The sequence below is a fragment of the Gorilla gorilla genome, chromosome 9, assembly GCF_029281585.2.
Source record: "Gorilla gorilla gorilla isolate KB3781 chromosome 9, NHGRI_mGorGor1-v2.1_pri, whole genome shotgun sequence".
In the NCBI taxonomy this organism is placed as follows: Eukaryota; Metazoa; Chordata; class Mammalia; order Primates; family Hominidae; genus Gorilla; species Gorilla gorilla.
This window is the reverse complement of record NC_073233.2, coordinates 27,242,881-27,269,787: the sequence shown is the minus strand read 5'-3', so window position 1 is coordinate 27,269,787 and position 26,907 is coordinate 27,242,881. Positions and strand designations below refer to the sequence as shown.

At 41.9% G+C, this 26,907-nt stretch overlaps 1 protein-coding gene and 1 long non-coding RNA gene across 3 annotated transcripts in view; one reads left to right on the top strand and one right to left on the bottom strand.

The window, feature by feature from the left end:
* The window catches only part of LOC129525312 (uncharacterized), a 46,203-nt gene extending 40,269 nt beyond the window's left edge, over positions 1-5,934 (top strand). The window contains exons 3-4 of the long non-coding RNA XR_008669530.2: positions 776-965; positions 5,778-5,934. This is a non-coding gene — a long non-coding RNA (uncharacterized lncRNA). The remainder of the gene's footprint in view (positions 1-775; positions 966-5,777) is intronic.
* NELL1 (neural EGFL like 1) overlaps positions 1-26,907 on the bottom strand; it is a 914,558-nt gene that overhangs the window by 693,536 nt on the left and 194,115 nt on the right. For both annotated transcript variants that reach the window (XM_019037681.4, XM_019037682.4), the window contains exon 5: positions 1,102-1,198. In XM_019037681.4, the coding sequence (XP_018893226.3) occupies positions 1,102-1,198 (97 nt within the window). The remainder of the gene's footprint in view (positions 1-1,101; positions 1,199-26,907) is intronic.

Here is a 26,907-nt window from a genome sequence, read left to right as displayed (position 1 = left end):
ACTCCCACCTGTGAGTGAGAACATGTGGAATTACACCTTAATTTTTTAAAAATAAGAAGGAAGGAACCTAAGGCTCTAAGTTCCCGATACTGACACTCCTCTGGCTTTCTCTCCCCTCCATATATTTGGTCCCCAGGGAATTCCTTTCGTATAAGTACAATGCTGAATTTTAAAATATTTTTGTGGTATTTTATCGAGCATTATAGGCATTTTGAAGCAGAAGGATTTTTAGAATATCTAGTCTGCCATATTGCCAGAAGCAAAAGTGTGTCATTCTTTCAAAGAACAAGACTGTCTTAAAATTTCACGGTATTTTTAAGTTTTTTAATTTATTTTATCACTGTATCCTTATGTTTCTGTGAAGTATAATAATGCAGTTATTTTTTAAAAAATTTTGGATGTAGGGGGTACACACGCAGGTTTGTTACATGGGTATACTGCATGATGTTGAGGTTTAGGGTATGGATGGTCCAGTCACTCAGGTAGTGAGCATGGTACCAAATAGTTTTTCAGCCCATGGCTCCCTCTCTCCCTCCCACCTCTAGTAGTCCACAGTGTCTACTGCTCCCATCTTTGTGTCCATGTGTATTCAGTGTTTAGCTCCCACTTATAAGTGAGAATATGCAGTATTTGGTTTTCTGTTCCCAGTAATGCAATTAAACCAAAGCTCAAGGAAGCAGAGATGTATTTTTCATATCTAGACATCTACTCTAAACTGAATTAACATATAATCTGAGAAGGGAAACCAGTTTAAAGATTATCCTAAATCTTTCAGAATTGGGAGGTCAACATTTTGAGGATCACTTGCATTCTGGATCATCCATCCCTGGCAGCAGAGTGAACTGGATAACCTTGGGCAAGTCACTTAATTCTCTGCCTGGTTTCAAAGCACCTACTTCACAAATTACTGTGACAAGTAAACCAGTTTATTCGTGTCAAGCACATAGAAAAGCATGTGTCACAAAGTGAGTGTTCAATAAACATTAGTAGCTATTATTCCATGCCGTTCCCACTAATGTAATTATAAACACGTCTCCAATAACACAGAAAACTGAGCATCGCCTATACATATACTTCAATAAAAAGAACGTTAGTGCTTACTTTGAATAAGCCATGCTTTTGGTTGCGCTGGCCAAGCCATAAATTGATTCCTGGGGGAAGGTTGGTATCTGGAGGGTCTATCACACGCTCATAAATCCTGTAAAGGCAAAGAACACAGTTACTAATAGAGAGGCTCAAAGCAGAACCAAAAGGTGCTTATGCTGTTTGAAGTATGCATGCCATTAGCTGCTGTATGAAGAGAAGCCAATATGTGGCACACTTTACATGACGGATAACATGAATGTAGAGATCTAACACTTGGACACATCATCTGGGCCCCTCCTGCTTTTGTCTCCCTTTTGGCAGGGGAGGGAGGAAGAAGGTGACATTTTTGAGTGTCCACTCTGAGCAATGAACTGCCCACAAACTCTGTGGGGAAAGTGGTTTGATACGCATGTTATAGGTGCAAAAGCTCAGATTTAGGAATCATAAATGAGTCAACCAAGTGAAGACAGCAGTGAGTAGTAGAGTTGGGATAAGAACTCTTATCTGCCTGGCTCTAAAGCCACTGTACTTTCCTTTGCACCCTGCTATTCTCCGACTTCGGTTTCTTTAGCTCCTACTCATTTCTGCAGTAACCTGAGAGAACCCTTTAAACAAGTAGATTGCAGCTGCCTAGATGATCATGTTTTTAGTCTACAGAACTATGCAGCTTAAGTCATCGTCCAACCAACAAATATTTATTGAACACTTTTTATGCTCTAAGCTCCACACTAAGCAACAGAAAATAGAGCAAGAAACCAGACACACAAGGTCCCACTCTCACGGAGGAAAAGTAAGATAAAATTTCTATGTATGAAGAAAATCCTCATCTGATCCATACAGGCACATAACTAATACAGAAGAGGTCAGAGCCCTACCTAGGATCTTTAAAGTTTCTAACAGAGCCTATCGAACAATTAATGTCTCAGTTATTCCACCCTACCAAGGTCCGGTTAGTTGGTCACAAATCTTTTTATTCGTGCCCTCTTTAGAAATAGTCCCTGCAACCACCCACTGATCACGAGCTTCCACCTCACCCCGGGCAAGTACCTCTCAGCACTGGATGCTCAGAAGATTCTGGGTGGGATGAAACACAGTGATCTGTAAACGAGAACTATGTCCATTTCTTGCTTTCCTGAGTCCTCGCTGAGGACTGAGCAACCGCTGCGGAATCATTCCTAGGTGTGTCTAGAGGTATAGACAGCTCATCAGTCCTCCCTGCTGTGATGGAGCTGACTGCCTCCTGCCAGAGGGTGATGTATTCCTCCGGTGGTTCTCACAAGGAAAGTGCAGAAGAACTGAAAGACTGTCCACTTGTATCAAGGAAAGTGAGTGATTGTGAGCCTGCTGCAGTTGGGAGCTGTCACGCTGCAGTCTTATATCTTAGCTGCACAGTCCATTACTCTACTATTCCCCACTGGAAACCCGCTGTTTCCTAATACATGCAAGGTTTTCAGCTGGCAAAGCTCCAAGCACATCAGGTCTTTCTCTACTAATTATCTTTCCGTTATAAGTGGACACTCAAAACATAATCAGGAAAAAATAAGTTTTCCTAAAAAAAAGACAGAATGTGTTTTCTTTACAGGAATCTAACCTTTTCTGTATCCTAGAATGAATGATTTTAGACGAAACTATTTGTCAAAACTGCCTTAACACAGGAACATGATACACACTTCCTTTAAAATTTTTTCTCCTAATATTAGTGGAAAAACTAGACACAAGGCAAATTTACAACTTAAGAGATATGCATAAGTTATAGATCAGCTTGAAAGAATTTACTACAGTCATTAAGTGTGATGAATATGCAAGCTATGAAACAAGGGAAAGTATACACAAAATATTTTTCACTGGAAAAAAGGGAATGCAAAATTATTTATGCCCTATAGAGATAATGAGGCACAAATGATGTTCAATGTTGGTAAATACCAAAAGAGGCCAGAGAGAAATGGAAATCACTGTATTTGGGTGACGAGGCAGAAGCATGATTTCTATAAGGCTATTTTACTAATAAATTGAAAAGGTTGAACCATTTACCTTAACCTCAATTTTAAAAACTTTGCCTCTGTCACAGTTAGACGAGCTTTCGATTCAAAAGTTTATTTCACGTATTCAATACGCTAGAAGATAAGCTCCAATGAGCAGAGTAGGCCCTTAATCAATATTTATTAAATGCATGAATTAATGAAGGAAGAAACAATCAAAGAGATTAACTTCCTATCCTACCTTATCTTGCAAAGCATAATAGCTCCGTGTGCCTTAGAAATAGTTGAAGAAGCAAACATCTGAGGCCCACTACCACCAGCTAAAGCAGGGTGACCCAGGGCACATGTGTCAAAGCGGTGTTCTCATTTCCCATGTCATACAGCCCCCACAAAGACACCATCCTGATGCCAAGGAAGCTCTGCCGGATGCTGCCTTCCTGGCAGCCCTGACAATCTGTTCCAAGAGGCAGTCTGCATTAGGGAATTCTGTGCAGCAGGTGGAATCAACAAACTGGATACAGATGTATCAACATGAAGAGAGTTTAAAAACAGTATTCTTTTTTTTAAAAGAAAACTTGCTGAGGAGGGAGGAGGAAATCTAATCATGAAGAAACATCAGATAAACCTCAATTGAAAGACAGTCCACAAAATAACTGCTTGTGGTCTTTAAAATGTCAATGTCATGAAAAATAAAGAAAGGCTGAACAACAGTTGGAGATTAAAAGAGAGACTTTAAAAAGACATAAAAGCTATACGCAAGATGGGATCCTGGATTAGATGCTAGGGCAGGGGGAAATAATCCCATAAAGGACATTATTGGGAAAATTTGAATAAGATCTGTAAATTATGTAATAGTATTTTATTGATACTCAATTTCCTGATTTTGCTAACTGGGCAGTATATACTTAAGTGAAAGTCTTGTTCTTAGGAAATAGGCACTGAAGTATTTAGGAGTAGAGGGTCATGATGGTTACAACTTAACTCTCAAAGGGTTCAAAATAACAATACTGTTTGTATATATAAGTATACACATCTATGAATACACGCTTTCTCTTCCTTCCAAATAATGCAGAATCTGGGCAAATATGATTGTTCCTTGTATCACTACTATAAGTTTTCTGTGAGCTTAAAGTTATGTTAATATTAACAGTTTAAAAAATAGAGAAAAAACCAACAAGGTCCATAATGTATGTAAACTAAAAATTCACACATGCAAAACAATATTATCGATTAGCTAAGGATACGCACAGAATTTTCCTATCACAGGCCTGGTGGGAATGGTGAGGCAAGAAAAAAGTGAATAAATGAAACAAGAAAGGTGCACGGCACAGACTAATGTTGATAACACAAACTAAGAAATTGAATTATCACATTCCTACAAGTACCCCTATAGAAGGGGAGCTATACATGCCAGCCAAAGTAAAATCAGAATCTTAGCACAAAGGCTGCTGGTCCCTGAGGGACAGTTTGGGTGGACTGGATCATGTAAAAAGGCAGGTAGGGCACAGTGATCTGTCACTTAAATCTGGCGTCACCCAAGTCAACTAAAATGAAAGTCAAAGCTAATATAGTGAACTCCTTGCTCTCCGGTGTGGTAAGGAAACTGAGCTTTCTGATATATAGGGTACTCTGGTTAACAAGGTTTCCTTCACATCAGCAAATAGCTGATTGCCTACAATGTGTATGACACTGTGCTGTGCTGTGCTGGCTATGGGGATACATACAGGCAAATTTAGAATGGCCAATTTCTTGTCTTTAGATCTAATGCCTGAGACAGACACATGCATGGACACACCTTATAATTCAATGCATTAAATTCAATGTTTCCTGGAAGCAGAAAGGGGGAAAAAAAAAAAAAAACAGAATTCTGCCTGCCATAGTCAGAGAAAACTTTCCAAAGGAGACACTACACTGAGTTTTGAATGAAGAATAAAGTGGAGCTGAAAGAGCAGACATAACAGCCAGCACTTATACAACACTTAATGTGTGCCAACATTGTGTATTGAGGGCTTCAATATGTTAATTTACTAAATCCTCATAACAACACCCTCAGGTGGGTGTTCTTGGCTTAGCAAGGTCAAATAACTCGTCCTTGGTTAAGCAGCTTGTGAGTGACACTGCTGGGATTTGAAATCAGATCCTACAGTCTGTACTATTGACCACCTTGCCCTACTGCCTCTCTAGAAAAGCAATGAAGGGTAGTTTCAGCCACAAAAGCCCCATCCAAGCTACTATTTATCAAAGAGTTAAAATACAGGAAAACAAAAACAGTAAATAATTTGGTAGAACTTTTAAATCAACACTGAACAAAAGAGGACATGATTAATATATCCGGGGATGTCCTGCTGTCACAGACAGGTTTTTTATTTCCTAATAGAGCAACGTGAAAACCTAACTCATTCAAATAAAGTAAAATTCCTAACTAGGCTTACTTATCAGAAGGAAAAGGGTAAAGAAGTTCATGTATCAAAGCTTGAAGGCAAGACTGGTCAGCTCTCCTGGAACCCACTTTGTTTTCCTCCCAGATTCACAGCTCTACTACACTTCCCAGCCTCCCTTGAAGTTGAGTGTGGCTATGGAATGGAAGTGGAAAGGTTGTGCCCCACTTCTAAGCCTGCCCCTCCACCCCACCAAAAAATAATTTAAAAACTACCTCAGGTGTCTTCCACGCTGTCTCTTTCCCTTTATCTCTTTTCTCTTTCTCCCTTTCAGCTGCCTGGAGAAAACTCTGAGGGCTAAGGGGTGGACAGAGCTACAAGACCGAGAATCTTGAATCCCTAAAGGATGACATCAAAGGCCACTTGTCAACTAGACACACCCAACTGGACTCTATTTAAATGAGAAATAAAATTCAACTATTTTAAGCCACTGAGATGGAGAGGATATTCTGAAGTTGTGGCTAGTATAATTTACCCTAAAAAATATACCACACTGAAAAATAGAAAGGTTACTGTTGCCTTTTTCACACCCACAAAGCCAAGAAGTATCTTAGATAGTGTGGTGTAGCAAAAACAACATAAATTTGGGATTAAATATGTTTGGGTTCGTATTGCAGTTCCGCAGTCTACTAAATGTATGACTTTAAGCAAGTAATTTAATTTCTCTGTATTTCAATTTCCTCATTTAAAAAATAAGGATATTACTGTTGACTGTATGGATTGTCACGAGGATTAAACAAAATACATTACATGCCCTTGGCACTTAGTCTGTGCTGACGTTGTGTAAGTCTCATGGGTACCTAAGAATGTGGAGCTGCACAGGTCATGTGACCCAGTCCAGCCTACTTGCTGTAGCTCTCACCAAATGGACCCACTGAGATGGGAAGTCTCAATATCTTAGATGCTTACTTATGCTTTGAATTTACAGTTAAAAGAAATGACATCACTGTGACAGGGAATTTAAGGGTTTGATATTTCAATGTTACAATGCAAGAACTCATTGTCTATTTTTGCCATACATTTCGACAATTATCAAAATTTAAGTCTTAGGTTTCTTTTTTCCCTTTATAAACTTTAAAGCTAGAACAAGCTAATATGTAACAGAAAAAAATTCATTTCTGTTGCTGTTTAATCTGATATTATGGAGAAAACTGATGATCTATTTAGATACTAAACTTTGCATTAAAACAATTTTTCGATAAAGTATACTTTCTATGAATCCTAAAACTTCAGTATTTTTATTATTGTTGTTTTAAAGTATCATTTTCTTCAGCTTTCTTTAACTCTTTTTGGCCATAAATCATAAACTTTTCTATGTAAATTACTCAAAATTCTAAGTAAATATCTTATTTCTTTTACATTCTTCCAAAAATGTAATTCTTTGACATTTATAAAAGTTTTATTTTTGTGGAAAGTTAATCATAAACTCACATAAGATTGGAAATAGGCTCAGGCAACAGGAAGAGATGGAAGAAACATTTTATAAGATTGTGTGCTTAAACACACTATCACCAAACCCCCGCACCACCTGACACCCACACACACACCTGGGCATCAATTAGCTTTTCTGAGTAAAATACGGCAGCACACTACTCTTAACGCTTTCACCCAGTCCGGTAGTAAGCATTTTCCCTAGTCAATTTGGGACATTTAATTGGATTTAGCCAATTTATGAAAAACGTTTCTGGGAAAATGAAAACAGCAGTAAGCAGAGGCCCTATTTTTAAGTTCTCATCCAGGACTACCCTTACATTATACATTCTTTCTTTATATATTATTTTTATACATTCTAACCACCCTATATGTTGGTTATTTCCTGGTCTCTCAGAACCTCCCCATTTGGACGATCCATTCAGACGCATTCCTCAGCTCTTCAGCATGTGACACGGTAGCTTCCATGACCCACAGGGGTCTTCAAGACTCTGGTAGTGGCTTGGCCTGCCTTCCTAGATCACCTGGCTAAGGAAGGAGGAAATAGCTTTCCTAGTACCCTTGGGCCCATCATATCCATCCTGAAGTTGTGTGTGTACTTCCTCACTGCTGCTACCACCAACTATCTTCTGGGTCTGGAGGAAATGGAACACTGACCACAGCATTCCTGTACCTGTTTAGACATCTCCCGCACTAGACACCCTCCCTAAGCACCCTATATAAAGTAACTCCTAACCACCTGGTCAGTCTCCATCACTTAGCTTGTTTTACCCAGCACACTGCAAGCACCTTAAGAGAAGGAGCCTCGTCTGTCTTTTTCAAGTCAGCATTTCTACTATCTGGAAGAGAACCTAGCCAAATTCATATACTGAATGAATAAATGAATGAAAGTTCCCTGACTCTATTCAGAATAGGAGAACTACAGTCAGATAGCTATAAAAGTCCTACTATGGCAAAGCTTTATGATGGGCAATTTGAAAAAATTACTAATCCTGAGAAAAAGTCAAATGTGACACTTTACATTATGCTGATAATCATGAGATCCATGAAGTCAATGAAAATGAGTGAAATGTAATAACACTTTTCAAGTGTCCTCCTCCACCATCAATACCTTTTGAGACTTATACAAGAAGCACAAAAGAAAGAACAAGATAAACTCCTCTCACTGTCTCTCACCCAGAAAAGAGACAGAGATAGCAAATTTGAATCTATCAGGCAGACAACTCACTAACAGAGAAACCAGAGAGATGTATTTCAGAAAGAGCAGGAAAAGCAGTCAACAACTTGAAAATTAATTAGATCAAATGGCATCTTTTTTTTTTTTTTTTTTTTTGAGACGGGGTCTCTCTCTGTCCCCCAGGCTGAAGTGCAGTGGTGCGATCTCGGCTCACTGCAAGCTCCACCTCGCGGGTTCACGCCATTTCCTGCCTCAGCCTCCCGAGTAGCTGGGACTACAGGCGCCCACCACCATGCCCAGCTAATTTTTTGTATTTTTAGTAGAGATGGAGTTTCACCGTGTTAGCCAGGATGGTCTCGATCTCCTGACCTCGTGATCCACCCGCCTCAGCCTCCCAAAGTGCTGGGATTACAGGTGTGAGCCACCGTGCCCCGCCCAAATGGCATCTTTTTTGAAAAGCACATGATTTACTGCTTAATCTGATTATGTTGTAATCAGTCTAAATGTATCACATTCCTATAGGTTATCAGATGCCAACAACGCATTTACTCTCCAACCATCAAAAATTTACCCTTTCTTTGGGCTGAAGAACACCCACTTCCCATTAGACATGAGTCTCAGGCTTTGTATTCACTTGAGCCTTTACAAGGTGCTACCTATTAAGCTGTACGGGGAGAATTATAGGAATTTTGCATGCCATTAGTATCGATCAATATTTTAAAGTGTAAGTATCTCATTTCTAATATAATATCATGTAAAATTAAACATCTAGTCCAATATAAAACCTGCTTGAGAGGACAAGGCAAAGAGTAACTGCCACACTCCTTGTCCAAGTCAGTCATTGAATCAAGGGCTCACATTAGGAATTTTCTTCCCAAGGTGTAACCTCTCTTAATTCATGACTTTGGTTTAAAACACTCTCCCTAACAAGTGTACTGTCTGCTTAAAAGACTAGTCTATATTCTGTGAAGAACTTGATTTTCTCATTAACAGATAAAATCCTCAGAGCTAAACACAAAGCAGTGTGGTGGTTCAACAACACTACTTATGAAGAAATATTGGATTTTTATTTACCTGGATAAAGGAAGGTTTTTGAAGGGACTCCACAGTACCTTTCCTAATTATATAAAAGAATAAATTTCCAATGTAAATCATGTGAATTGACATGTATTATGCCACTGTTCAATAAGACAATATGAAGCCCAAATGAGACAGTAAATGAAGAGATTTATCTTGGGCTTTGCCAAGAATTGAAGAGAAGCTCTCATGCTCTTGCTGAAGAGAAAAGTTGGAATGACCTTCCTTAGTTATACAGAGCCTCATCTTTACTGCCTTTTAGCTGGCATTAGTGAATATCAAGGTGCTCCTTGGAGAAATTTTCCTTTACAGAACATAAGTTCATTCGCATCCCTTTTTCCCTGCCCAATATGGTAATGGGTGACCTTGCACATGAAGCTAAGCCCCTCTTTTGGCCTTATGCTAAGGGGACGTAACAGACCCTTTCCCCTCTTAGCCTCATAAGAAAAATGTGAGAATTGTAACTTTCTTGAGCCCCACTAGAAAAGCAAAAGTCATGATGTCATCAGCATTATTTTTGACACCAACAAATATTCAGCATTCAGTCCATAGGTTGTTATACTCTTCAGAGCAGGTCCTCAAAGTTTACTGACTGTGACAGGGGGTTTTGCCAATTGTATACACTGATGAGCTATCTGGGTTTTTTCTTTGTTTGTTTTGTTTTGTTTTGTTTTTGAGATGGAGTCTCCCTCTGCCCCCCAGGCTGTAGTGCAGTGGCGTGATCTTGGCTCTCTGCAAGCTCTGCCTTCCGGGTTCACGCCATTCTCCTGCCTCAGCCTCCCGAGTAGCTGGGACTACAGGCACCCGCCACTGCGCCCAGCTAATTTTTTGTATTTTTAGTAGAGACAGGGTTTCACCGTGTTAGCCAGGATGGTCTCAATCTCCTGACCTCGAGATCCGCCGCCTCGGCCTCCCAAAGTGCTGGGATTACAGGCATGAGCCACCGCGCCCGGCGATGAACTATCTGTTGAATTCCATATTAGGCTGCCTGGATGTTGTTAATTAACTGCTCACATGGAACACACAGCACACAGGGCTGAAACCAGAAGGACATGAAAGGAATGGCCCAAAGAGGAACTCTGTAGTCTCCTCCTGCCAATCTGTTTAACAAATCCAGATGACACTCAGAAAATGACAAAATTGAAAAATGCGCCTCAGGCATTATATCAGAAAACACAGACTGTAATGGGAAGAGAGACTACGGGGATGAATACAGTATGCCCCCAACAGGTAAGGATTGAATTCCAAGCTAAATCCACACAGAGCATGGGAAGAAGGGCTATAATAAGGCTCAGCAGGTTCCTTAACAACTGTCTGTAAATACAAATGCAAACAAAAAAGAGAAGGCACAAAGTTGAAGTCTGCAAGGAGATGCCTTTGCTGTGATAAATGAGAAGTCAGAAGTGTTCAAATGAGATCAGCAAACACTGTGGGAGGGGGTTTGAGAGCAGGGTGTCAACACCCTCCACAGAGAGGAGAGAGGCCTTCTCAGAGATCAAGCCTGCGTGTGACCTGCTTCATCCCCTCAGGAAACCCTTGTCACGTTCATGCTTTTTCTTGCCCAGCAACTGAATTTCACTGTTTTCTTTTTCTCTCCTCATCTGGATCTCTAATGATAATAAGGGTGCTTTTTCTTCTTAACCATATTTTATGTCCTTAATATCACTCTTTCACTACTTCTTACCAACCCTTCTCTCTGCTTAAAATTCACGATCCAGATATCATTCTGAGATGATTGTGATTATGTACCAGGGTCAAATAACCAGATCATATAAGTCTGTCCTCACTAGTATTTGTGTCTGTGATTTGACAAAATAATAGAAAGCATGCTTCATTGTTTATTTTTAATTTTTTAAAATTTTTGTGAGTACTTAGTAGGTGTATATATCTATGGGATACATGAGATGTTTTGATATAGGCATGCAAAGAGACAGGGTCTCAAACTCTTGGGTTCAAGCAATTCTCCCACGTCAGCCTCTCAAGTAGCTGGGACTATAGGTGCATGCTACTATACCTGGCTAGAATATAGGCTTCTTAAACATGCTGGAAAATTTGAAGCTGGTGTGATGGTTTCAATCATGACAGATTTACCACAATACCATCAGGATTAAAAGAGATATTAATAGGCAGGAATTAGGGCCAAATCAGATGAAATTTCACATGGAAAAATGAAAAAGGTCCAAAGTTAGGGTAAATATGCTGCTTAAAAACAGAATGTGAGATCTAAGGGTAAACAGAAATACATATTAAAAAAATTAAAATAAAATAAAATAAAATAAACACCTTTTTGGTCAACAGTGAGCTAAGATCAGCTGTCAAAAAGGATGTTGTGATCTTAAAGTGTACCATGAGAAGAAAGTAATTATCTCATTTTATTCTGAGTCAATCTGTCCAGAGATAATCGCATTTAGTTCTAGGAACTTCTCAGATAATAAACAGACATACTTCAGAAGGAATCAGAAAAGATTGTGAGGGCATTGTGAGACAAATCAAGTGATGAGCAGTTGAAGGAACAGAGATGTTCTGTCCGAAGAAGTAAAGATTAGGGAGGCCATAATACGGTCTTCAAATATTTGGAGGACCGTCGTGTAGAAGAGGAATTGAACTTGCTCTGTGCAGCACCAAGAGGGAAAATTGATACCAACAGGTGGAAGCTATAAGGAGGCACTTTGAGCTCAAGATAGAGAAAATTTTCTAGCAGTCAGAACTATAGTATACAGAGGGAAGGGGCACTCCTGGAAGGCAGTGAACTTCCAGTCTCTGAAGGGTGTTTCAGCAGATGATGAAGGACAATTAGCCTCAAACTCAGAGAGATGGAGAGGCACTGTCTCAAAATTTATAAGAGCTGCCTTTGAGTGAGCACCTCCTATAGGCCAAAAGTTTACAGACTTTATAATCCATTCAATAACCCTAAAAGACAAGCATTGCTATACTCAATTGACAGATGTTCACAGAGATGAAATGACTTGACTAATGCTATTCAGTAAATGGTGAATTCTAAATTCAAATCCAGGTGTAAACGTCTGCCATGCCACACTGGCTTAAAACCCTCAATTAATTCTGCTATTAAAAAGTCTAGGCCGGGCGAGGTGGCTCATACCTGTAATCCCACCGCTTTGGGAGGCTGCGGTGGGTGGATCACCTGAGGTCAGGAGTTCAAGACCAGCCTGATCAATATGATGAAACCTCGACTCTACTAAAAATACAAAAATTAGCTGGGTGTGTTGGCATGTGCCTGTAATCCCAGCTACTCGGGAGTCTGAGGCAGGAGAATCGCTTAAACCCAGGAGGCGGAGGTTGCAGTGAGCCGTGATCGTGCCACTGCACTCCAGCCTGGGCAACAAGAGGGAAACTCTGTCTCAATAAAAAGATCTAAACTCAGACCGGGTTCAATGGCTCATGCCTGCAATCCCAGCACTTTGGGAGGCCAAGGAGGGAGGACTGCTCGAACCCAGGAGTTCAAGACCAGCCTGGGTAACATAGAAAGACCCACATCTCTACAAAAAATAAAAAAGTTAGCTGGGCATGGTGGTGTGTGCCTATAGCTCAAGCTACTGGAGAGGCTGAAACAGGAAGATCCCTTGAGCCTGGGGGGTCGAGGCTGCAGTGAGCTGTGACTGCACCGCTGGACTCCAGCCTGGGCAACAGAGTGAGACCCTGTCTCAAAAAAAAAAAAAAAGTCAAATATTCAACCAGTGGGTTACACAAACAGCATCAGCCAGGGAAAGATCATCAGACTAGAGCCAGAAAATTCCCATTTGTGTCTTACCTTTACTTTCATGTTTTGTGACTTGGGACAAGTTACTAAACCTCTCTAAGTCCTTTGTTTCTTCATCCGTAAACCTTTAATAACAACATCTACCACACAGGATTTTCCGTAAGCACAAAACAGATCATCTGCTCTGTAAAAGTACTTTGTAAAGTCTAAAATGCTTTTCATAAACGGAACATTATTAATGTTTTTAGGTGAGATCAATGCCTTTATCTTCACAGAATAATCTAAAAAGACATTTTAGTTTGAAATATTTTCAGACAAAATACCAAAACCCTCATTGAAGCCACTTGGCTCAACTGGTTAGAACATAGTATCTAGTGTTTGCTTCACAATTTCTATAAAAGAGGTGCTTAAAAGCCACAATCTTATAGGAAGAGAGGGGAGCATTAACCTGTGAAATCACTCCCTAGATGGCGCCATTGAGGTTACATCAAGGCCACAGTCGTCGGTCCCATCTTTTCCAGAGGTTCAGAGCAAAATGTGCTGCTCCTAGTGTTCAATTATACCCCAGGCTGGCTGCCTCCAAAATACTTGCTGATGCTCACAAGTGGGTGATAATTTAGTGCAAACCCATATTATTATTCACCTAGATGAAGATTTAGGTGTTAGTTTCCAGTGATAATAAATCAAAAGCCTGCTGCTCACATAAAACAGACATTGGTCACCAGGACTCTCAGGGTTGGAAAGGACATTGAAGGTCTTCTGATCCAACCACTATCTGCTACTTGTTATATTAATATGTAAGAATCCAAAAGCCATCTGTCATTCAGTGAGCATGTGTGATATCCTCATGTAATAGTTTAAAGCTTCCCAGAGCAAATGAATGTCTCTCTAAAGGCCTGATGATTGACCATTCCCAAACAACCCATACAAAATATATCAGGGACTAGCAGTTATGGTAAGGAACACAGGAACTATTTTGCTCCCTTCTCCATGAAGTCTTTGTACAGCATAGACTACACACACACACACACACACACACCTCAAACACTGGCATCTCCACATTCAAGCAGGGATTAGTATTTTTTGACTTTCTGACTTTTTCAGGACTTTGGAAACCACCAAAGGTCTCTTGGCAATTCCCAAGCTTTACTAGGCAGTAGGATAGCCTCATAAGCTTTTCAAAAATACAAATTCATAGGCCCCTCACGAAATCAGACTTATAGGTGCCAGCCTGGCCCCATGTGGCTCATACCTGTAATCCCAGCACTTTGGGATGCCAAGGTGGGCAGATCACTTGAGCCCAGGAATTCTAGACCAGCCTGAGCAACATGGCAAAACACCATCCCTACAAGAAATATAAAAATTAGCTAGGCACGGTGGCATGTACCTGTGGTCCCAGTAACCCAGGAGGCTGAGGTGGGAGCGAGAGAATCACCTGAGCCCAGGGAGGTTGAGGCTACAGTGAGCCCAGATTGTGCCACTGCACTCCAGCCTAGGCAACAGAGTGAGACCATGTCTCCAAAAAAAAATCTCTGATAGAGGACTCATTTGGCATTATCTGCCCTTGAGCAGCAGAGTCAGGCTTGGCTGGGAGCTCCTGCCCCAGCCACAGGATATAGCTCCACTACAGCCAAGCAAGCCTATGATGGAAGTAGTTGGGCCTCTTCTTTTTTTTTTTTTTTTCTGAGACAGAGTCTTCCTCTGTCGCCCAGGTTGGAATGCAGTGGCACGATCTTGGCTCACTGCAAGCTCCGCCTCCCAGGTTCATGCCATTCTCCCACCTCAGCCTCCTGAGTAGCTGGGACTACAGGCGCCTGCCACCACGCCCGGATAACTTTTTGTATTTTTAGTAGAGACGGGGTTTCACCATGTTAGCCAGGATGGTTTTGATCTGCTGACCTCGTGATCTGCCCGCCTCGGCCTCCCAAAGTGCTGGGATTACAGGCGTGAGCCACCGCACCCGGCCGGGCCTCTTCTTAAAGCATCTCCGAGGCAAAGTAAGAGGCATAGGGAGGGGATTTTCCTCTGCAGGACAGTTTCTAGAGGTTTTTCTACATGAATAAAAAAAAAATGAGAAAGTAGTAGAAATAAAAGAAAAATTCCTGCAGTGTCCCACCATTTTGCAAAGCATTATAAAGAAATGAAAGAGTTCTCCTGACTATGCCCATTAATAATAGTTGTTTGGATGATGGATGAATAGCCAGATTAGATAGATTAGATAGATAGATACACAGATAGATAATATATAGGCAGGCACCAGTAAATTTATTTTGAAAATAATATTATATCCCTGTCCTCTTAGAGACTGCATTATAGGGCAGATGAACAGCAAAACAAATAACTTTATTTATTATAAAATTAAGGCGAGCTGAACATTCTCCATGTGTCCCAGCCAGATACACTCTCCACCCCTCTTTGCCTGGCTTTGGGCCACAGGAGACTGACCTGTATCAAAAGTTCCTCTCCTTTTGGTTCCACTTGGTTTCAGTCAAAGGGAAGTACTAGCAGGAGGGCAGGAAGGGATTGAGGTTGGAGTACTAATTAATTAATATATTAAGGGCATAGCACAGTATTAGCTGAATAATGGTAGCTACTTCTATTAAGAACAAAAACAAAAAGTGAAGAAGGTCCCTAACTACCAAGCGGTGCTTTTTTTCCTCTTTCTCTCAGCTGCTGTCTACAATCTTCCCAATATAAATGTGCCAATACAAACTTGATTGTTTTTTAATAATGTTTACAGAGAGAACAACTTGTGTGCCTTGACTTCTGCTTTGTAGCAAGCACACTGAATTATTCATTTAGTTTCGGGCTCTTTCTTTTAAAAAGTAATCATCATCTTCTTGAAAGAAATTTTTATTTTTTCCAGCTATCAGTCCTGTCAGACTTTAGAAGTTCGTAATCATGGAAGAAGAGCAAAGCAATTTAGATAAAATTTCCTGTTCTGAAGGAAGACTTTTGTTATTAAATGTGAGGCATTCAATAGTAACTGCCAGCTGTTTAATCAAAAAGTTATTGTTCATTGTGGAAGAAAAATTGAAGTTTGGAAAACAATGGGCTACAAGCTCGGAAAGTGTCTGATGAAGTTCCAAATCCTTTTCAAACTCCGACTCATCATTTAAACTATAATGGCCCATGTCCGGTAAGGTACTTCACGGATGATAATAAGAAAATCACTGAGATGACTGAGATCTCCTATCCTCTCTTTAATTATCTCCTTTCTTGGTGGCCCCTTCATGTTCAGGTTACAGGATATAAATTAAAGATAGTTGCCAGAGATGTCTCAAATAAGCCTATTATTAAAGACACACAGGTGACTCCTTTAATTTCCAAGACCAAATGAATGATAAAATAACAATTAAAAAGGTGAGAGAATTCGAAGAAGGAAAAAAACTGCATAGTAGTGAGACAAAGTTTTGAAGAAAACTAATGGGTAAAGAATAAACCCAAGAGTTAGAGACCTCTATTCTAAATTCTGGACTTAACCACTGAACTTGGGATGTAGCCTTAGACAAATCATTTCCTTTTCCTGGATTATTTCCTTACCTCTTACATAAAGAGAATGATGCCTGCCCTACTTACCTATTTATGTTGAGGCTCAATGAGGCCATGAACAGTAACTGCTTTGAAAATGTCACCAATACAAACATAAATGGGCATAAGTGAAGTGATACTGAGTCACCAGAATGCTTACTGATTTTCCACATCCTTCCATTGATCCAGCTACATCCTTTTCCTTATGTCCCTTCCATGAGATAATCTGGTAACCTTTTAGTAACCTCACCTTCTTTGCTCAAGGTATTCAAGTTGATTTCTGTTACTTACAACTAGAGCATCCTAACTAACACAAAAGTATGCAGGAAGATACGCTGTAAGGCAAGCAATTCTAAACTCAGATGAAGCACTATGATAAGTCTTGGCATGACCACTCAGCAGTACACATAAAGATAAGAATTCTGTTCTTCTCACCATACCTGGTACTTACCTTACTTACACCCTGTGATGTAATCAGCATTTTATAGATTTAGGGCAACTGAAAAGCAGAAACCAGCTCTTATTTGCCTTGGCATCCCCAGTACCTAAAGTAGCTCATGTCACAAAATATATGCTCAAGAATAGTTTTCATTTCACTTATTTTTGCACTTATGCACTCAAATTGTATCCATCTGATCAGTTCCTGTACACAGCCATCTCCCTACAACTGTATATTGTTGATCAAATGGATGAACTGGCTCAGTTGTCTCTGCCTCTTACATAGATTAATTGTCCATCAGCACTTTGAATACTAGGTTGATGAAAAGGTTGAAATGCAAATTTTCATTCGAAAGAGGATGTTTGGAATAGCCGAAGAATTACTCAAGTAAATGCCATAGTACATTTCCATGCATAAATGAAAATTTCTATGCACATTCCCCTAGTCTCTTTAACCTCTCCTCATCCCTTTCTATAGATATCATAAACAACACGCTCTCTCTCTCAGTAACATGTAACTGACTGGGCATTACTAGGCACTTAATACTAACACACTCAAGAAACATCAGTTAAGTAAACGAATGAATAAATGAACTACTTGATGAAATCTAAGGCCTTATGAGCCTCTCCACTTCACTTTACAGAAACGGAATTGTTAATTATTTGCAATTCCCAAAAGTTTCATATACTCTTTTGCTTCCAACCGCCGGACCCTTGGTTCCAGACACCTTCCTAGCACTTCACTGGCTATATAATACACCAGCACTTAACTCAGCTGTCAAACAGGGAACTGCTTCCCACTCAATCTTTCCTCCAGTTTTCTTGAAAATGCTACTTTTGCCTTGTTTTGTACATTGCTGTCAAAATGTCTGATGGCAACCTGAATTTTTTTCCTTTGTGAGGTCTTTTTGCCTTAAGATCATGAAATTTCTTCTCTTTTATATAAAATTTAATACTTTTACGAGGATACATCTCAGAGTTTATTTTACAGATTGATTTTCCCAGATTTATAACGGACCTACTCAATATGTATATTCGGGTTTTATTTTCTTGCATTGCAATTTTTAATAGCTTTATCGAAATATAATTATTTCATTTACTCATTCATATAATTCATGTACAATTCACCCATTTAAGCTACATATTTCAATGTTTTTGATATATAACATTAATTTTTTAAATTGTGATGCTTATAACAAAAAATTACCATTTAACCATTTTTAATTGTACAATTCAGTAACATTAATTACATTCACAATGTTATGCAATTATCACCACTATCTATTTCCTTAACTTTTTATCATCCCAAACAGAAACTCTATAACCATTAAGCAATAACTTTCCATTCACCCTCTCCCCAGCACTTGAAAACCTCTAATTTACTTTCTGTCCCTATGAATGCTCCTATTCTAGATATTTCATATAGATGAAATCTTATAATATTTGTCCTTTTGTGACTGGCTTATTTCACTTAGCACGTGAGAATATGACGGCTTGGGAGTCATGGAGGTCTGGGTTTCAATCCCACCTATAACATGCCTCCTGCTTCTGGGACCTTAAACAGGTTAAACCTCCCTGATCCCACTGTCTCAAAGTCAAAATGGAAATGAAGATGCCTTAAAAACATCTGCTCTCACATCACACAGGATTGTTCTGAAGGTCAAATGAGATGCTATACGTAAACCCCTGACACACTGTAAACAACTGATAAATATTATTCGGTCCTTTTCGACATCCTCTTTCTTCTCTTCCACCCTCCCTCTATTTCTCTGTGTTTACCTAAGTATATATGAGTGAGGGTAAAATAAATAAATGTCTCATTCACAATTTAGAAATTTTAAAAATGGAAATTTGAGACTCTTTCTAATTCTAATATCCAACCGAATAAGTCAGCCAAGCAACCAACGAATATTTGATTGGTTGCTCCTCTGTATCCAAAGAGTGCAGGTACTGGAGTAGAAGGATCTCAAGAGACATGTGATTATTTTCTCTTAATTAAATAACCTTTTGGCACAGGCAGAAACAAATAAAAATAAGAAGGAAAGTTATTCCTCCATATGCACACCGTACGCTCTTAAACACAAATACTATGCATCCTTCAAGCCCAACTCTATGCAAACTAATAATAACTTGAGGATACCCAGAGATCAGCAAGTTCAAACTCCTCATTTTGCAAATGATGCCCAGAAAATGGAAGTTCTTTCAAACATCACCACAGAGTTGAATAGCAAGACAAAAGCTAGAACCCAAGTCTTCTCATCCACTGGCCAGGATTCACTGAATTTTCCTTCATAAATGTTTCCTCCTCTTTCTCCTCCTCCTTATCCTACTACTGCTGCTAACAATAATAATAATTAACATTTGCTGACTGCTTACTATGTGCCCAACTGCTTTCCATGCATTACTTCAGTTAAACCCATGACGTAGAGTCAATCATCATCTTTTTTTTAATGAGAAAACTGTGGCCCAAATAACTTAAGCAAAAGGAAACCATTGAGAAATTAGGGATCTGAATATAAACACAGCCTTTCTCTTAAACCTCTGTTCATTCTACTTTCCCCTCATTTCCACTGGAAGTCAAGTCTCCCATTTTCTAATCCTGTAACAGTTGATCTGTGCCTATGCTTCTTTTAGGGCCCTGAGTATTTAATGTCTTGGAGTTGTGGGTTTATGTCCATTGCCCCAAAGTTGTGGAAAGATATTAGACGTTAGATGTGAGCTCCTTAAAGACCCAGAATTCTGTCTTGTGCCCAACATAGCCAGCTATGCATAGTAATCCTTCCCTCATTTATTCATTCAACAAATATTGTTGAATGCCCACTCTGTGCCAGGCATTTAGCCAAGTGCTTGGAACTCAGCATTAAAATAAGTTCGAGGAGCTGATTTCCTTATTGGAGGCAAGGGTTACAGGTAGGAAAGAATGAGAGACATCATAAAATTGTAAACAGGTAACTGATCAAGATAATTTTACACAATGAATAGTCCTTCAAAGACAATAAAAGATGAGGTGATTGACGTGATAAAGAGTGATCTGCTAGAGGGGGTGCCACCTCCCTCCAGAAGCTCATGCACAAGGCCTTCCAAGGAAATTTCCAATATAAATGCCATGGCCATTTCCTTTTAGCAACAAGTGTCAGATTATCCAGACACAAATAACAGGATTTACTCTTGCCAATACTGTATTCTGTGAATGTTGAAAAACAAAAGGCCAGAAATTGGCCTTTTCATCTGTTTCTCAGCACCATTTTGACAGCTTCCTCCTTTTGGACCACATAACTTTATTTTCCAAAGGCCTTACCAGAGAGTCCATCTTACCAGAGGCTAATGTCATCCCTACATAATTTGTCTGTAATTAGAGGAGCTCTCATCTGTTTGCCAGATGAGTTGGACCTGTGGGCTAAGGTGAATGGAACAGGCGGTCCTGTGGCCTCAGCTTTGGAGGGTATTTTGTTAGGTCCTGTTCTCCTGCCAGATGTGCTTCTCATTGTCTGTGCTGAGGAGCAGGTGAGGCTGCAGAGTCCCATCTGGAGACCTGAATGCTGTAGCCTCAAAGCCTTCTGCTTTCCCCAATTCCCACTTCAAGCTCCTCGCGCATCACAGAGATGGTAACGCCTCCTTTGTGCACAGTACATTACAGTTTACATAACATTTGTACACTCTTTGTCTCCTTCCTTGAAGGCAGGGGGCAGGAGGGTGGTATAGACAGAAGCAAGAATGACTGCCATCCCCATTTTACTGAAAAGAAACCCAAGATTCAAGGGAGTTAAGAAATACACCCAAGAGCACACAGCTAGGAAGTGGTGAAGCCAGAGAGTGAGCCAGGGTTTCTGACTTAGGATCTGTAACAGTCAGGGTCCTGGTGGGAAAGCCAGTATACTGTACTTTGGTCATTTGCAAAGAGAATAATAGATTAAAAGGCATTGTTTACAGAAGTACAGGCAAGGAGTACATAAACTGTGAGGGATGGTGGCACCTCACAGTGTGTAAAACGAAGATGGGAAAAGCTCTTCCCTTTCTGGCATAAAAGAGCAAGGAAGCCAAAAAGAACCACCTAATAGGGCCTGTGGCTTTCAGTCAAAGGTCAGAGCCAGCCCAAGGTGACCCCACAGTGAAGAAGACAGGGGAATAGATACCTTCTCCTCCTCCCTTCCCCTGCCTGTTCTTCCTAATAAAATTCAAAAATATCCAGATGGCAAAGAAGCCCACAGATGCAGCCCATGCAGGTCAGCCTGCTCAGACACAGTAGAGTGAAGGGAGGGGAGAGAATGTTTCCCAAGAAGCCAATAGAAGATACTCAGCTCAGACTCCAAGGCTTTTCCAGCATCCCACCCGGCCTCCCACTTGAGGGATTATTGCAGGTGATACCTGAGCACACCCTCTTTTGAAGGAGGTGACATTTTGGTTAATCCTAGTGATTTTTCATCTTACAAATACTGGGTCACCTTTTTCACGTGGTGTTTAGCAGGAATGAGCTTTACAGCAAGCCTCAGTCATATAATTTGTGCATTTAACAGCTTCATGGATCCTGCAAAAGTTGTATTCGTTTTCATCTCTAGAATCTGAAATCTAGATTTCAGAGCTCCTGCAAGTGAAGCCTTAAGCTCAACTGCAGATAGAGATTTCCACTGCTGCATAGCTCTAACTCCAGAGAGGTCCAGAGCAACCCCCCAAAACTGTCATGGATCCAACTTGCAGTTAAAGGAGGGCAGGAAAATAAAAATATCAGTGTGTATCAAAAAGTCAAGGTCAAGGAGACTAGTAAAGCAAAGGTCAGAATCTCCCCTGAGGTCAGGAAGGGCTGTCCTGCCAATGAGGATGTTGTACAGGAGGACTGGCAGGAGGAGCCAGGAAGTTCTGAAGTCAGTAAACAGGGAAGGAATCCAAGCAAGTTGCCAAACTGAGTCAGTATCAAAATCTAGGGATTGGTGAACTAAAAAGTCAAGAGCTGACAGGATCAGGAGATAAAAGTAAGTGTGAAGTCAGGCTTGGGTAAAAGCTGCAATCAGGCTCTGGCTTAGCTGGGCCTGCCATGGCCCTTTATGTATAAGGAAGACCTGTGTTGAAAGGGCCTTTGAGAAGGCAGCAGCAACAGGCAGACAGGTAGAGGCCAGGTTTCCCAAAGTGAAGGCCAACAAGATTGACCCCTGCCAACTGGGACGATGGCCTATGGAGGCAGGAGACACTCTGGCCTCTCAGACCCACTCATACTCTTTCCCCTCTTTGATCAAGGCCCTGGGTCTTTTGAAGATGCCCTGATGGCAGGAACAGCCATGTATCAAAATGATAAGGAGATGTCGGTCAAAGGATATATAATTACAGTTAGACTGTAGGAATAAGTTGACAAGATCTATAGTATGGCATGGTGACTAGAATTAATGAAGTACCTTGTACTCTTCGAAAAATGCAAAGAGAAGAGATGTTGTGTTCTTACCACAAAATTTATTACTATGTGAGAGAATGCATCTGTTAATTAGCTAGTTCTAACCATTCCACAATGTATATATATTTCAAACAGCCTGCTCTACACAATAAATATATACAATTTTCTGTTGATTTAAAAAATTTTTTTAATTGTTAAAAAATGACTCTTGAAATAAAAAAATTCTCTCCGTCTCCCTCTCCCTCTTCCTCTCGCTCTCCCTCTCCCCACAGTCTCCCTCTCCCTCTCTTTCCACGGTCTCCCTCTGATGCCCAGCCGAGGCTGGGCTGTGCTGCTGCCAACTCGGCTCACTGCAGCCTCCCTGCCTGATTCTCCTGCCTCAGCCTGCCGAGTGCCTGCGATTGCAGGCGCGCGCCGCCACGCCTGACCGGTTTTCATATTTTTTTGGTGGAGACGGGGTTTTGCTGTGTTGGCGGGCTGGTCTCCAGCTCCTAACCGCGAGTGATCCACAAGCTTCGGCCTCCCGAGGTGCCGGGATTGCAGACGGAGTCTCGTTCACTCAGTGCTCAATGTTGTCCAGGCTGGAGTGCAGTGGCGTGATCTCGGCTTGCTACAACCTCCACCTCCCAACTGCCTGCCTTGGCCTCCCAGAGTGCCGAGATTACAGCCTCTGCCCAGCTGCCACCCCATCTGGGAAGTGAGGAGCGTCTCTGCCTGGCCGCCCATCGTCTGGGATGTGAGGAGCCCCTCTGCCCGGCTGCCCAGTCTGGGAGGTGAGGAGCGCCTCTTCCCGGCCGCCATCCCGTCTAAGAAGTGAGGAGCGTCTCTGCCCAGCCGCCCATCGTCTGAGATGTGGGGAGCGCCTCTGCCCCGCCGCCCCGTCTGGGATGTGAGGAGTGCCTCTGCCCGGCCGCGACCCCATCTGGGAGGTGAGGAGCGTCTCTGCCCAGCCGCCCCATCTGAGAAGTGAGGAGCCCCTCCGCCCGGCAGCCACCCCGTCTGGGAAGTGAGGAGCCCCTCCGCCCAGCAGCCTCCCCATCTGAGAAGTGAGGAGCCCCTCCGCCCGGCAGCCACCTCGTCTGGGAAGTGAGGAGCGTCTCCGCCCGGCAGCCACCCCGTCTGGGAAGTGAGGAGCGTCTCCGCCCGGCAGCCACCCCGTCTGGGAGGGAGGTGGGGGACAGCCCCCGCCCAGCCAGCCTCCCCGGCCGGGAAGGAGATGGGGGGCCAGCCCCCACCTGGCCAGCCGCCCCGTCCGGGAAGTGAGGAGCGTCTCCGCCCAGCAGCCGCCCCATCCGGGAGGGAGGTGGGGGGCCAGCCCCCGACCGGCCAGCCACCCCATCCGGGAGGGAGGTGGGGGGCCAGCCCCCGACCGGCCAGCCGCCCCGCCCGGGAGGGAGGTGGAGGGTCAGCCCCCGCTCGGCCAGCCGCCACATCCGGGAGGGAGGTGGGGGGTCAGCCCGGGCCCGGCCAGCCGCCCCGTCCGGGAGGGAGGTGGGGGGCGCCTCCGCCCAGCCGCCACCCCTTCCGGGAGGTGGGGGGCGCCTCTGCCTGGCCGCCCCTTCTGGGAAGTGAGGAGCCCCTCTGCCCAGCCACCACCCCGTCTGGGAGGTGTACCCAACAGCTCATTGAGAACGGGCCATGATGACGATGGCGGTTTTGGTGGAATAGAAAAGGGGGAAAGGTGGGCAAAAGATAGAGAAATCAGATTGTTGCTGTGTCTGTGTAGAAAGAAGTAGACATGGGAGACTTCAATTCGTTCTGTACTAAGAAAAATTCTTCTGCCTTGGGATGCTGTTGATCTATGAACTTACCCCCAACCCTGTGCGCTCTGAAACATGTGCTGTGTCCACTCAGGGTTAAATGGATTAAGGGCGGTGCAAGATGTGCTTTGTTGAACAGATGCTTGAAGGCAGCATGCTTGTTGAGAGTCATCGCCACTCCCTAATCTCAAGTACCCAGGGACACAAACACTGCGGAAGGCCAGGGTCCTCTGCCTAGGAAAGCCAGAGACCTTTGTTCACTTGTTTATCTGCTGACCTTCCCTCCACTATTGTCCTATGACCCTGCCAAATCCCCCTCTGCGAGAAACACCCAAGAATGATCAATAAAAAAAAAAAAAGCAGCAGCTCAAAAGATTTTCAGGGCAGTGAAACTATTCTGTACGTTACTATGATGCTGTATAGATGACACGATACCTTTGTTAAAACCCACAAATGTACAATACCAAGAATGAACCCTAATGTAAATTATGGACTTTGGGTGGTAATAATGTGTCATAGTAGATTCATCAGTTGTAACAAAGTACCACTCTTGTGCTTTGATGTTGACAGAAAGGGAAGCTTGTGCGTGTGTAGTGACAGGGGGTATATGGAAACTCTCCGTACTTCCTGTTCAATTTTGCTATGCCAAAACAGAACTAAAATTGCTTTAAAAAAAATGACTCTTGAATAACCAGATACTGGTTATTTTGTCCTTCAGTTCACTTCTGCTTTTCTCAGATGAGAAAGAATCATAGTCAGATTTAGCATCCGAATCATCATGATGGCACATATTAAACACTTACTTACCAGACACAGTGCTAATTTTCCAGAGAAAAGCATCTAGAAACAATGCCAAGGGAGGCAGAATCAAAGGACACATAGGGTGTCCCTCCTGCATGTCACTTCTGAGCTACTGACTCATCCCAGGCACGGCTTTATCTAAACTTCTAAAGTAAACAATATATATCCTTATAGTTTCAGCCACTGTTATTAGCAACCAGGAGTGTCCTATTTGATCTAAATGCACTGTCACATTTAATTCTCACAATCACTTGAGGGAGGTACTCTGTCCCCATCTTATGATTGAGACTTAGAAAAGCTAAGTAACTTGGCAAGGGTAGCACATCTAGTGGCAGAGCCAGACTTGAAATTCAGTTCTGCCCAACTCCAAAAGCTCATGCTCGTAACCACTAAACTACACTGTCTCTCATTGTGTTCACCTGATGTCTAACCCTGGCCAGCACTAGCTCCATTTCAGCCACACAAAATAAGATTTAGCATTATGACCCTGCTCAGAGCACGTGACCCTCATCACAAACCCAGTTCAATCTTGTCACTCCCATCTCAGTGCAGGATAATTGCCGTGGTCTCACCTAGCTATGCAGCTGAGACAGGACATGCTGATTCAAGGGCAGGGGCTCTTGGCTCCCTGCCCTGTTTCTATAGTCACTGCTGTGTGTGACAGGAAAGAGAGATGTATTGTAGCCCAAAGCAGGAGGCTAGAGGCTTGCAGGTGAGTACTGCTCCACACACTACCAAGGGACAAAGCAGTCCCAGGCTACCCTGCAAGAAACAAAGCAGCCTCATTCCTCCTGAATATGTTCCCACTGCAGATCAATAGTGAATCAGGCTGATATTCTGTTAAATGAAAACGCAAGTTGAAGAATAATATGTACAATGCTATATCATTATGGAGGAAAAAAACGTGTTTGTGTATGCAAAGAAAAAATCTGAAGAACAGAAATAAAACTGCTAATAATGACCACTTCTGTGCAATAGGATTAAGGGCAGGGCAATGGGTATTGTGTATCTTTAAATACTTTGCACCTTACATAATTTTTAAAAATTAAAGAAAAACACATCCATTGATCTTCACACTAAGGCTACACCAATATAGCCTGGGAGTCATGAAACCCTGCCCAAAGAGGTTAGTCTAATGGGCTTGAATGAGGCCCTTACTGTGAGCTTCAAATTTTATGAAACAGATCCACAGAATTTAAAGATGGAGATATGTCCTGTGCAGGCAAAACACAAGTACCCAACTCTGTTCTCCAGCAAGGGCACACATCCCTTCACCCCACCTGTGATCAGTTTATGTTTGTACTCTATCTGTAAATCACCTTCTCCTCCACTCCTTCATGCCTGCCAGAGCTCCTGCTGACACAGGCCACATGTAAATTCAACTTGAGAGCAAGGCACGGTTCACCTTGTGCTGTTAATCAGACCAGGAAATCACCAAAAGCCTTATATAAATTAACTGCCTCCCTGAGAAAGAGAACAATACTCAAAAGTTCAAAGCAAAAACTGCTAGGATTACTTCATCTTCACCTTTCCTTGTGCCTGATATTCATAAAACACACTGAAAGTTACAGCACACATCTACATGTAGGCCCTCATTTCAACCTCATGATACCCCCTGTACAGGTGGACTGAGTAGAAATGATGCCTACACAGATGAGGAGACTGAGGCAAAGAAATAACAATTCACTAATGAAGCCATCGAGAATGTGAGGATCAGTGGCCACAAGCTAGGAATCCAGACCCCTAGAGAAGCTTTGCCATTTATTCATTCATTCAGGTATTTGCAAATATTTGCTGATTACCTATTAGGTGGCAGCTCTATGATTGGCATTTGTGAAACGATGGTGAGCTCATAGGGTGCTTACAGCCCATAGGAAAGGCAGACATCAATCAAATGATCAAAAATTACTGTGTTGAAAAGCAAACACTATTTTATGGTAAAAGTGTAAAACACAAGAGGCCCCTTTCTTTTAGCCTGAAAATTAAGGATGTGTAAGAGTGAACTTGACATCCTAGAAACAGCATTGTGAAGAGAGGTTCTGTGGCTTAAGTGAATATGATACCTCCAAAGAACTCAAAATCAGAAAAAGG